Source organism: Hyperoodon ampullatus (assembly GCF_949752795.1).
Source record: "Hyperoodon ampullatus genome assembly, chromosome: 15".
In the NCBI taxonomy this organism is placed as follows: domain Eukaryota; kingdom Metazoa; phylum Chordata; class Mammalia; order Artiodactyla; family Ziphiidae; genus Hyperoodon; species Hyperoodon ampullatus.
The window spans coordinates 64,607,794-64,621,312 of record NC_136928.1 but is presented as its reverse complement, the minus strand read 5'-3'; the positions used below and the strand labels follow the sequence as shown (position 1 = coordinate 64,621,312).

Genomic DNA, 13,519 nt, shown 5'->3' with positions numbered 1-13,519 from the left:
ATCACAGTCAGCTTTATGTGCCTCAACAGCAGTTGTTGTTTAGGTCTTCACTATAGTGTGCTACCTTTATTTTGCCTCAGGTGCTACTGTCTCTATTATCTGCTTTTTTTGTCCATCCATTTGTCTTATATACCAACTTGTTTTCTCCATGGTCCCAGGTAAAATTCCTGAGAGAGAACATTTGGCCAAGACAGTTACCGTGTATGGGCCAAGGGTTTCATGCTTCATGGACTACTGAATAGACTATTGATTGTCCGCCTTAAGTCAGATATTTACCACAGTAGTTCTAGTCATTTCTGGCCAGGGAGGGATGCCAGCTGGGAAAAACCTGGCTCGTCTAGAGCTGCCTCTTCAGTAGCAAGGTTGAATTCTCCTTAGAGAAAGGGAATGTGATCACAGCATATGCTCTAATTAATGTGTTTAGTAGTCATTGCATATTTTCTTTTTAAAATAACTCTAAAGAAGAGATTACATTGAAAACAGCAATTGGATTTAGAGATTGAGTAGTACAGAAAGGGAAATATTAAAGACAATGCTTGTACACATGGCTTGAGAACCATCCCTTGCTTACTGCTTTGTAAGCCTGATAACACATAGTCATATATCTCTTGTGGGTAACTTGGTTAAAATATCTGTTTAAGTTAGGATTGTTAACTTTGGATGAGTTACTGATAGATATTAAGGAAGTTTTTCTCCTTGGTATTTTAATAGTTAGGTTTTGCTTGAAAAGAGGTTTTTGAGAATTTTGCAAATTCCAGAATTTAGCAGACTCCTTTAAGAATATTCTCTGGTATATCTGTTATTTAATCCAAGATCAGTGCTGAATTTAAGGTATATCATGAGATGCTTATTACAGAAGTAAATAATTTATAGTAAAACTCCAAAACTCTGAAATATTATATTCAAAAATATGTAGATATTGGTATTAAAATTATACATAAATACTTGTTAAATTGATTCTAGGTTGGGCCATGCAGGCTGCTGCCTATATCTTCATTCATAGGAAATGGAAGGATGATAAGAGCCATTTTGAAGACATGATTGATTATTTTTGTGATATCCATGAACCACTTCAACTCCTCATATTCCCAGAAGGGACTGATCTCACAGGTAAGGTACCCTTGGTTTGGATCACAGAATTTTAAAACACGAAGGAACTCCAAAATTAGCTATCTAGTCTAAACTTCTCAGTCCTTAGATGAAGCAACTGAATACGAACAAGATTAATGGCCCATTAATCTGAGTGACCCCTGGGGTCACTCAGTTAGTCAGCAGCACATCAGAACCCAGAACTCCTGGTTTCCAGCCCATAGAGTTTATGATGGGCAACTCCAAGAGGTATTATTTATACTTGCTGTCTTAGAGCTTTATATTTTAAGTCTCGGTATATACTTTAAATATCAGCCTTTTTCTTTATATAGTTTGTATATAACCGCAAAAAATCCCAAGTAGCCAAAACAATCTTGAGAAAGAAGAACAAAGCCTAGTTTTAAAATATCTATTCTCTGTCCTCTTCCAAGATCTGTATTTATCCATTAGACCCTTTTTTTTTTTTTTTTCAACTTCTTTCTTATAAGAAAAGGATCTGGGCTTCCCTGGTGGTACAGTGGTTAAGAATCGGCCTGCCAATGCAGGGGACACGGGTTCGAGCCCTAGTCCGGAAAGATCCCACATGCTGCGGAGCAACTAAGCCCGTGCGCCACGACTACTGAGCCTGCGCTCTAGAGCCCACGAGCCACAACTACTGAGCCCATATGCCACAACTACTGAAGCCTGCACGTCTAGAGCCCGTGCTCCACAATGAGAAGCCACTGCAATGAGAAGCCCGTGCACCGCAGTGAAGAGTAGCCCCCGCTCACCACAACTAGAGAAAGACTGTGCGCAGCAACGAAGACCCAACACAGCCAAAACCAAATCAATTAATTAAATTTTTTTTAAAAAAGGAAAGGCCTTGTCCTTTTCCTAAAGAAAATTCAGCCATTGTTGAGTTGTAGAGGGGACACAGGAGAATATATCTAGGACTTTTCTATCTTCCTAGATATCAAATTACACAGGCCAAGAATGCCAGTGGATCTCAAGGAATTCTTTTTTTTTTTTTTTTTTTTTTTTTTTGTGGTACGCGAGCCTCTCACTGTTGTGGCCTCTCCCGTTGCGGAGCACAGGCTCTGGACACGCAGGCCCAGCGGCCATGGCTCACGGGCCCAGCCACTCCGTGGCATGTGGGATATTCCTGGACCGGGGCACGAACCTGTGTCCCCTGCTTCGGCAGGCGGACACTCAACCACTGCGCCACGAGGGAGGTCCTCAAGGAATTCTTTAAAAGATTAAAAACAAAATGCAGTCTTTCATTCTTACTAAATCAGTGGGCTTCACATCTTTTTTGAACCACAGGTCATTTCTGCAGGTGAAGCCTTCTATCGCAGTCTAGGATTTAAGACGGAGAGAAGAACTGCTCTGGTTGATGAATATTAGTGGGGGAGGGAGTAAGCTACAACAGGAAGTAGTTTTATAGAATCCTTCAACTCAAAAAAGCAAAATTCAAAAGCTTTAGTACCCTGGTTACTTTAAGAAAAATACAGCAGAATTTGGGAAGGACCCAGTGTATAAAGGTCTGCTGTACAAGGGAAGACAGACTGAAGCAGGTTAGAACTGAAATCTAAAACTCACAAATAGTACGGAGAGATCCCTGTGAACTTGTCTTCTAAATCCTCAATACTAGATCGAGGCAACTAAGAGCTACCAAGAAGGGCAACCCTTAGAACCTGAGAGGAGAACAAGTAAATGAACAATCTAATTCACTCTGTGGACATAGTAATTTATGGAACCCAATACCCCAAAAAAGAGTGCAAGATGGAAAATACAAATTATACAACTACTTAAGTAAGTGAATGGGTGACTAAACTGTAATATGTTAATAGGGAAATAAAAGTATTTTGGGAAGCATTTACCATTAATACCAAGGAAGAGATCTTTGACTAATGTATGACAGATTGGAACTGAGCTAAATGAAGCATGGCACTTTTTATATACTAGTATTATGTACTAAATTATACTTACGTATAATATGTTTGATTTTTGTAGTTAAAATTCTAATAGTAGTTGGGTCACAGAAGGTAATACTGAGCATAATATTGGCTGCATATTGTTTAAGCTTGAAAATATATTGTAAGTTGTAAGTTGATTGATTCCCAGAACTGAACTATCATTAGGAAATTTCAATGGACAAACAGCCATATTTACATTTTTTAATCCTTAGAACGTATAATACTTAAATTTGAGTATTGAAATATCATCTGTATTAGAGTGTAGAAAGTCATTTACTGAAATGATAGATTTTGTGAATGCCAAAATGTACACTAAAGAGTGGCAACTGTGGAAGTTATTTAGTAATTAAAAGCTAATGGGATAAAAGCTCATGGGTTGCTGTTACTTTTGTACATCAGTATTAAAATGTTCATACATTAGACCTTCAGAGTTTATAAAGTAGATATTTAAAACTTTTCAGTCTGTATTTTCAAGTGTCTTTTTTAGGTGATGAACTTGACATCTAGTTGAATATTTTCAGGGTCCAGAGTACTCATTATTACATGATGTAGTTGAATATTTTTAAAGTTAAAACAGTATTTACATTCTAAGGCCAACTTGCAAAAGCCAGACTATTTGCGAGATAGAGGAAATAAATAGACTGATCTTGAAGTTAAAAAAAAAATTTTTTTTAAACAGTATTTTACAAATAGTTTTGAGTTGAGATATGATTTTTTTTTTTTAAGTAGGCTAGCAAAATACCTTTGGTTTGAAAACATATCTGTTAACTCAAAGGTGTTCTGAGCTACCACAGTTAACTTTAAAGTTGGGCTTTTAAGCCCAAAGAGAATGTTTTATAATCCTCTTTAAGTTGTAAATCCAACTTGTTTGCACATTTTCAAATTAGTACATTTAAATGTAACTTTATATTCTATTTTCATATATTATTGTTGTTTATAACTTTTTTTTTTGCTTATGCAAGTAATATATGTTATTTGGGGGAAATTTATAAACATAGAAGGGAGCACAAATATTACTCTAATCCCACTGCCCATAAGGAAGCACTATTCTAATTTTGCTCCATTGTTTTTGGGTCATTTGGTCACACATGCACGTGCACGCACACACACGTATACATACACACATCCATAGGCATATATATGTGCACACATACATGTAATTTTAAAATTGGAAAACCAGAACTACACTTTTCTTTGTACTTAATATTGTATTCTCTCACATCATTAGTCAAGGTTGTCCAGAAAAACAGAACCGTGTGTGTGTGTGTGTGTGTGTGTGCAAACGTGTGTGTGTAGAGAGAGAGAGAGGGAGAGAAAAAGAGAGAACGAGTGGGGAGGTGGCAAATTTATTTTAAGGAATTGGCTTACATGATTCTGGAGGGTGGCAAGTCAGAAATATACAAGGTATATCAACAGGCTGTGACCCCAGGGAAGAGTTGCAGTTTGAGTCCAAAGGCAGTCTGCTGGCAGAATTCTTTTTTGCTTGAGGAGATTAGTCTTTTTCTCTTAAGACCTTCAACTGATTGGATGAGGCCCACCCACATTATGCAGGATAGTCTGCTTTACTCAAAGTCTATTGATTTAAATATTAATCTCATCAAAAAACACCTTCACAGAAACATCTAGAATAATGTTTGACCAATATCTGGGTACTTTGGCCTAGTCAATTTGACACATAAAATTAACCATCACAGTTGGTATATTATGATTTTCTGTTTTGTTTTAAGAAAGGGAAGCTTTTCTAGGTTTTAACAATTATATAATATTACATGCAATTAAACACCCTTGTATGTAAAACTTATTCATTTAATAGATATATGAGTGCCTGGAGCTTTATATAGAAAAAAGTCTCTTCATGAGACTTTTCATGAAGCTTACTTTCTAATGAAGAAAAACAGATTAAAAACTAATAATAAAAATATGTCTGGTATTCATAAATGCTGTACAGAAAAGCAAGATAAGGAGAGAGAGAGAGGGAGAGAGAGTAATAAAAGATGGGGACATAGGGTGCTGTTTTATATAAGGTGGTTTGAGGAGGCCCCTTAAGTTCTTATTTAAGGAGAGACTAAATGAACAAAGCAGAAAATCATGCAGATGTCTGGGTAGAAGGCATTCTGGGTAGAGGGAAGAACCATTGCACAGACTCTGAGGTGGGAGTATGCCTGGCTGGTTTGAGAACATCCGAGCAGCCAGTAGTCTCACTGGAGTGGTAGGCGTGCTGGCATTGGAGTGTTATAGGGAGCAGGCTAACAAGATAGGAGGTTGTGGTGAGAAAGTGGGGTGCTAGTCTGTCAGTCCTAATAATCACAGTCTGGGGGTGGGTACATAAAGTGGGGATGGAGGGGAAAATCTGCATCTCTGATCTGTGATTATTTCTTACTTCCCACATTGTGCCTGTGCCCTTTAGAACTACTTCCACCTGTATTCACATTCTACAACAGCGTTCAGTTTTGTCTTCAGATCCCCCAAGTCTGTGACCAACTGGAAGAGCAAACTGAAGAGTAGTTAACTACTCTTCTTTGTGGTGTCTCTGGGATTCCCCATCCCATGTAAGGTCCTGCCAGTTGTCTATAAAATACTGTTCTGTAGTCCCATGCCCAGAATATTCCCCTCAAATGAATGTGAGAGGAGCTTATTATTTTTCTTGTTTAGAGCTTTTACTTTTGACTTGCTGGAGATCTGTTTAATTTTTTGACTCAATTTATAGGAGTGTTCTTTGAATATTTTAGTGTCGTGGAATCCATCTATAGTTTTTTGAGATTTTGAGGATTCTGTGGTCTTAAATTTACTCCTCGGAAAGTAGTATTTTTACATATAGGTTTTTTCATGGTGACTTGGAATGGTCTATAAATTTCAGGATGCCACCGAGGATTGCAGGTTCTAACGTCTGCTGTCATCAGAAGGTATTTCATGATCTCCCCCAGCAGCTAAGGCCATATTTCTGAACACTTTACTTTTTCCAAATATAATTGCTGAATAATGGGTTTGGTTCTTCTTGGAACTTACAAAGTTACCTCATAGAATGGAAAAAGAAGTTTTTGCCAACAATTGGAACATATACTTGACTCAGTAACTATATTCAGCCAAACCATGTTCAGATGTTTGTACATGGTGTGCTAATCATGTGCCCATTCTGTCGTGGAGTGGTGTTGGTCAGTAATATTAGTGTGCTCTGTGCCTGAGCAAGGCAGATATTTCACTTTGCACTGAAGCCCTAAATTATTGGGTTAAAAAAATGTTGAGGGCTTCCCTGGTGGAGCAGTGGTTGAGAGTCCGCCTGCCGATGCAGGGGACATGGGTTCGTGCCCCGATCTGGGAAGATCCCACATGCCGCGGAGCGGCTGGGCCCGTGAGCCATGGCTGCTGAGCCTGCGCGTCCGGAGCCTGTGCTCCGCAACGGGAGAGGCCACAACAGTGAGAGGCCCGCGTACCGCAAAAAAAAAAAAAAAAAAAAAAAAATGTTGATCTGATATATTTGGCAAATTGTTAGTTATTTCTTCTGGATGTCTAGATCCTTATGTTTTATTACTATTTTAGTTTTACTTTATTTCATCTTTATATTTTAGTATTTCAATTTTTATTATGTAACGACTATTTTATGAAAATTTTAGTTATTAGTATTTTATTTGTATTTCAGTTTTCATTGTATATTGACTATTTTATGAAATATCTTAAAGAATTTTAAGGATTTGAATATGAATTTATAAACTATTAAAAAAAATCTATTAATACCTTATTATAAAATTTCCGAAATTCCAATAAGTAGGTAACTCTGGGATCTTTGTTAGGGATTTACTAAAGTATTTCTATCTTATCATTTGATTCAGTATATTAATTACAGAAACATTAACTGCCATTTTTATCAAAGAAATTCTTCACCATTTCCTTACCTCACTTATCTTCCTTTATTTTATGACTTCTAATGGCCTATTGTTTTATTTAGAAAAAAGCACGGCTCGAAGTAATGAATTTGCTGAAAAGAATGGACTTCAGAAATATGAATATGTCTTACATCCAAGAACTACAGGCTTTACTTTTGTAGTAGACCGTCTAAGAGAAGGTAAGCACCCATCTCAAAGTGTACTTTTTTATATAAGTGGCAGAAATTGCTAAACTTCACATATAACTCTGTCGAATTTACAAAGCACTTTTTCATACTTTATCTCAAGAAATGAGATACTGTATTTTTATGCTAACTTGACTCCATGCACTAAAATGTTTTATTATGTATTCTTTAGAAATATAAAAGAGTCTTTGTCAAAAACAAAACATTTTTTCTCCTTTTTTGGAATAGACAGAAAATAATACATACAGTTAGACTATCATTCCATTTTTAAATGCTTCTCAAAGCAGCAAAACTGTCTTGAAAGTATCTTATCACTTATAATATAGTTATTTATAGCCTAAAAAATATTTTTACATTCATTATTCCACTCACTGCAACGAATGATTCCGGTTGGTAGGAAGGCAAGTACTGCTACCTCTATTTTGTTGTTAAATAGAAGTGGCATCCAGGGTTGTTCGTAAATTTTCATAGATCAGGGATGGAACCTCGTTCTTCTGCTTCTTACTTTGTGGCTTACACTACCCCCTCCCCACCCCCACGTCCTCTAGAGCCGTGTCCGTTGAAGGGCATCTGGAGCCAAGGTGATTGCATTGACCATGTCACACCCATTTAAATGTTTACATTTTGATATTTTTATGAAAAAAAACCAGTTGGACATTTTGTTATAGCTGCATATGTAAATATTTATATATTCATACACACATGTATATACAAATGGATAACAGACATATGGATATATACGAAAAAGGAACTATTCAGAAACATGCTGAAGTGTTATTAATTTTACAAGAACAAGTCAAAGCCCAGAGTCACCTAGCAGAAGAAAAATCTTGTTTGCGTGTTTCTGCTCTCCACTCTGATTTCTAGCAAGCCATATTATATAAAGGTGACATCTGTGACAAATTATCACCTTCATTTGATAATTGTTATGTTGTCATAAAACTGCTTGTGCCTAACATGAAAGGCCTTGAAACATTATATAAGAAAAGGTATAAAGTTCTTACTTCTTACCCTAATTGGCATCACTATTGTTCCCTTAGGGTTTAATGTACTTTAAGATGTAAAGTATAACCTCATTTAGGGAACCCTGCCAAAATGAAGCATCTTTACAACTAAGTACTCATGATATAAAAGAAATGCATAGTCAATCCAAAATCACATTACTATTAGTTCACATAGTAAACTAAAAATATTGTCCTGTTAGTTTGGCTTGCTTTTGGAATTCGGTGGTTATAACTAATATGAAATGGAAACATGGGCTTTATGGTCATATTGTGTATGAATAGTGAGTGTCCATCTACCCATAGAAGCTCATGGAGAACACAGTTCTTTATGCCTATGGAATAGGACAGGGGGGTACCAAGACATTAAAACAGGGATGTTGCTGCTTTTTTTTGTTTTGTTTTTCTTCCCCAAAACATGGTACCACTTACTGTGGCATTCAATTTAGACTTTCCCTTCTCATTCAACAATATGTTTTTTATTTTCTAACAATCTGATATTTTATAGTATTTAATGATTACTTTAAAAGTATTTCTGACATCATGGAACATGCTGTTGGAACACATCTTTTGCTAATAAAAATCTTTTTAATTGCAGGCAGGATAGTTGAGGGATTATTTTATAGTGGATGAGGATATAACTACAGAGCTCTCTGTTCTGAAATCTGGAAAATATTTTAGTAGCAAACTGATTTATAACTTTGGGGAACATGTATTACTTAGTTGTCACTCAGAGTACTAGTCAACAACCACAGTATGTCATTTTTCCTGCCAGAAGTGGCAACTGATTCTTCCCCCTTCTCTGTATCAGTAAAGAAAGAAACACAGATGACTCCATTTGCTTCAGCTAAAAAAAGTTAGATGACTCCATTTACTTCAGTTAGAAAAGTAGAATTGGTCCTATACACTATGATAATAATAGAAACAAGAAATATGACAATAATTATAATAGTAACAGCAGCTAACGTTTACTGAGCATTTCCAGGCATTATGCTAAGTGTTCTGTATGTGTAAGGTCAGTTAACCCTCACAACAACTGTCCTGGTAGTTACCAGTATTTAACTTGTAGAGCAAAACTGAAGCAGAAATTGAAGAATCAGCTCAAAGTTATTGGAACATGGTTTGTCTGACTGAATAGCCTGTGTTCTTTCTACTGTAATATGATGCCTCGTATATTTATAGTGTGATTTTAGTTAAAGCACCTTTGTAATAATAGTGAGCTGGATGGTTTTCTTCAAGGAAAATATTTTAAAAGAAAGAAGAGGCTAAATGGTCAGATCATGGAGGGATGGGAGTCACAAGGGAAGTAAGTGGTTATGATGCTGCCTGAGATGACAGGGAGAGCAGGCACAGTCATCTAGTCAGAGTATCATTTTAGGAAAGAAATCTAAGGCTCAGAAAGGGCCCAGCACAACTTCCTGATCTGTCCTGGGATCTGCTTTTGTTTATCAATTAAGTGAAAAAGAAGCTTGCTCTTAAAACAAATGGCCATTATAAATAAATATTCCAATGGAAGCCTGGAGACCACATATTAAAACCAATTACCGAAGAAATGTATGAGGACAAGATGGCAGAGTAGGACTTGAGCTCACCTCCTCTCACTAAAACACCAAAATCATAACTAACTGCTGAACAACCATCAACAAAAAAGACTCAGACCTACCAAAAAAGATATTCTACACCCAAAGACAAAGAATAAGCCACAACAAGATGGTAGGAGGGGTGCTTTCATGATATAATGAAATCCCATACCCACCAGGTGGGTGACCCACAAGCTGGAAACTAATTATATCACAGAGGTTCTCCCACAGGAGTGAGAGTTGGGAGCCCTATGTCAGGCTCCCCAGCCTGGGGTATGGCATCAGGAGGAGGAGCCCCCGGAGCATTTGGCTTTGAAGGCCAGCGGGGCTTGAGTGCAGGAGCTCCACAGGACTGGAGGAAACAGAGACTCCACTCCTTGAGGGCACACACAAGGTTTCACGTGCACCGGGACCAGGGCAAAGCGGTGACTCCATAAGATCCTGGGCCAGACTTAGCTGTGGGTCTTCGAGGGTCTTCTGGGGAGACGGGGGGTTGGCTGTGGCTCACTGTGGGCAAGGACACTGATGGTGGATGCCCCAGAGAATACTCATCAGCATGAGTTCTCCTGGAGGTTGCCATTTTGGCACTGAGACCTGGCCCCACCCAACAGCCTGCAAGCTCCAGTGATTGGATGCCACAGGCCAAACAACCAACGGGTTGAGCCACACCCATCAGGAGACAGGCTGCCTAAAGTTGTCCTGAGCCAACAGCCACCTGTAAACATACCCCTTGACACGGCCCTGCCCTCCAGAGGGGCAAGACCCAGCTCTACACACCAGGAAAGTGTGCACAAGCCCCTGGACTAACCTCACTCACCAGGGGCAGAAACCAGAACCAAGAAGAATTACAGTCCTGCAGCCTGAGGAATGGAGACCACAAACACTGAAAAGTTAGACAGAATGAGGCAGCAGAGAAATATGTTCCAGACGAAGGACTAAGATAAAACCCTAGAAAAACAACCAAGTGAAGTGGAGATAGGCAATCTACCTGACAAAGAATTCAGTGTAATGATAGTAAAGAGGATCTGAGATCTCAGAAAAAAGAATGGAGGAACAGCACACAGAGGATACAAAAATGTTTAATAAAGAGCTAGAAGCTTTAAAGGACAAACAGAGATGAACAATATAATAACTGAAATGAAAAATACACTAGACAGAATCAATAGCAGAATAAATGAGGCAGAAAAATGAATAAGTGAGCTGGAGGACAGATTGGTGGAAACCACTGCTGTGGAACAGAATAAAGAAAAAAGAATGAAAAGAAATGGGACAGTCTCAGAGACCTCTGGGACAATATTAAACACATCAACATTCACATTATAGGGGTCCCAGAAGGAGAAGAGAGAGAGAAAGGGCCTGAGAAAATATTTGAAGAGATAATAGCTGAAAACTTCCCTAACATGGGAAAGGAAACAGTCACCCAAGTCCAGGAAGCGCAGAGAGCCCATACAGGATAAACCCAAGGAGGAACATGCTAAGACTCATAGTAATCAAACTGACAAAAAGACAAAGAAAGAAATACTAAAAGCAACAAGAGAAAAGCAATAAATAACATACAAGGGAACTGCCATAAGGTTATCAACTGATTTTTTAGCAGAAACTCTGCAGGCCAGAAGGGAGTGGTATGATATACAATATTTTAAGTGATGAAAGGGAAGAACCTACAACCAAGAATACGCTACTCAGCAAGGCTGTCATTCAGATTTGACAGGGAAATCAAAAGCTTTACAGACAAGCAAAAGCTAAGAGTATTCAGCACCACCATACCACCTTTGCATCAAATGCTAAAGGAACCTCTCTACCTCTCTAGCTGGAAAAGAAAAGGCCACAACTACAAACAAAATTATAAATGAGAAAGCTCACCGGTAAAGGCAAACATACAGTAAAGGTAGGAAATCATCCACACACAAATATGCTATCAAAACCAGAAACTGTGAGAAGAGGAGAGTATAAGTGCAGGATGTTGGGAATGCATTTGAAATTAAGAGGCCAGTAGCTTAAAATAATTGTGTGTGTATGTGTGTGTGTAGACACACACACATATATATATGTGTGTGTATATATATATATATACACGTGTGTGTGTATATATATACATGTGTGTGTGTGTGTGTGTATATATATAGAGAGAGAGAGAGAGACTGCTATATCAAAACCTCATGGGAGCCGCAAAACAAAAATCTATAATAGATACACACACAAAAAAGAAAAAGCACCCAAAGACAACACTAAAGATAGTCATCAAATCACAAAAGAAGAAAACAAAAGAGGAAGGGAAGAAAAACCACCCCCCCCAAAAAAAAACAAATCCAGAACAATTAACAAGATGGCATTAAGAACATACATATCAATAATTACCTTAAATGTAAATGGATTAAATCCTCTAACTAAAAGACATAGTCTGGCTGAATGGATACAAAAACAAGACCCATATATATATGCTGTCCACAAGAGACCCACTTTAGATCTAGGGACACATACAGATTGAAAGTGAGGGGATGGAAAAAGATATTCCATGCAAATGGAAATCAAATGAAAGCTGGAGTAGCAATACTCATGTCAGATAAAATAGACTTTAAAATAAAGACTGCTACACGAGACAAGGAAGGACACTACATAATGAACAAGGGATCAATCGATAAGAAGATATAACAATTATAAGTATATATGCTCCCAACATAGGAGTACCTCAGTATGTAAGGCAAATACTAACAGTCATAAAAGGAGAAATCAACAGTAACACAATAATAGTGGGGGACTTTAACACCCCACTTACATCAAGGGACAGATCAGACAGAAAATCAGTAAGAAAATGGGCCTTAAATGATACATTAGACCAGATGGACTTAATTGATACAAATTAACTTATTTACAAAACAGAAGAAGACTCACAGACTTCAAAAGCCAACTTACGGTTACCAAAGGGGAAAGGTGGGGTGGGAGAGAGATAAATTAGGAGGTTGGGATTAACACATACACACTACTATATATAAAATAGATAATTAACAAGGACCTACTATATAGCACAGGGAACTCTACTGAATAGTGTGTAACAACCTATATGGGGAAAGAACCTGAAAAAGAATGGATATATGTATCCATTGGATATGTATATGCAAAGAATGGATATATGTATAACTGAATCACTTTGCTCTACACTTGAAGCTAACACGACATTGTAAATCAACTAAACTCTAATATAAAATAAAAATTAAATTAAAAAAACCCAATTATCATTAGGTAACATCTTTACTGCTCACTCATGCGTGTAACTGAATTCACTATTTCTGATATTAAAAGCACAAGTTCAGGCAGATGAAAAATTCAAGACATCAAGAAGTTAAGGATAAGAAGTCCTAACAGGAAGCACTGAATAAGAGAAAATGCAAAACAAAGAAAGTAGTTTCTGAGAGTCTCTTTAGAATATATTTCACCGAGATTAAGAACATTTAGAAAACACACACTTAACCTGAAATATAACACCCATTATATAACATTATACAGATGTGTTGTTCTTGTAATAATAATGGTAAAAAGTTTTCCCTGAGTACCTTGATTTCCATCATTTTTGTACTTGCTCTTATACTTTTACTAGATCATAACCTTCTTAAGGATATGGATTGTCCTGCCTATAATAGAGACTAAATCAGTATTAGTTGAGTTTAATATTTTCTTTTGTCTGCAAAGATAAGCACAGTGTCCTTACCATCTTCCCAGAGCAATGTATACTACACTGATCAGTATCTGTCATGGAAGATTTACTTCATATGTACCTCTAATCACAGGACATTTCAGTATGTGATTATATAACCTTTTTCAGTACTAAGA

General features: G+C 37.3%; 1 protein-coding gene across 1 annotated transcript in view; it reads left to right on the top strand.

Annotated features, from left to right (window-relative positions):
• Nucleotides 1-13,519, top strand: part of LCLAT1 (lysocardiolipin acyltransferase 1) — a gene marked incomplete at its 3' end in the record, with an annotated part of 111,612 nt that overhangs the window by 36,239 nt on the left and 61,854 nt on the right. The window contains exons 3-4 of the mRNA XM_079721511.1: nt 964-1,110; nt 6,988-7,104. Coding sequence (XP_079577637.1) covers nt 964-1,110; nt 6,988-7,104 — 264 coding nt within the window. The remainder of the gene's footprint in view (nt 1-963; nt 1,111-6,987; nt 7,105-13,519) is intronic.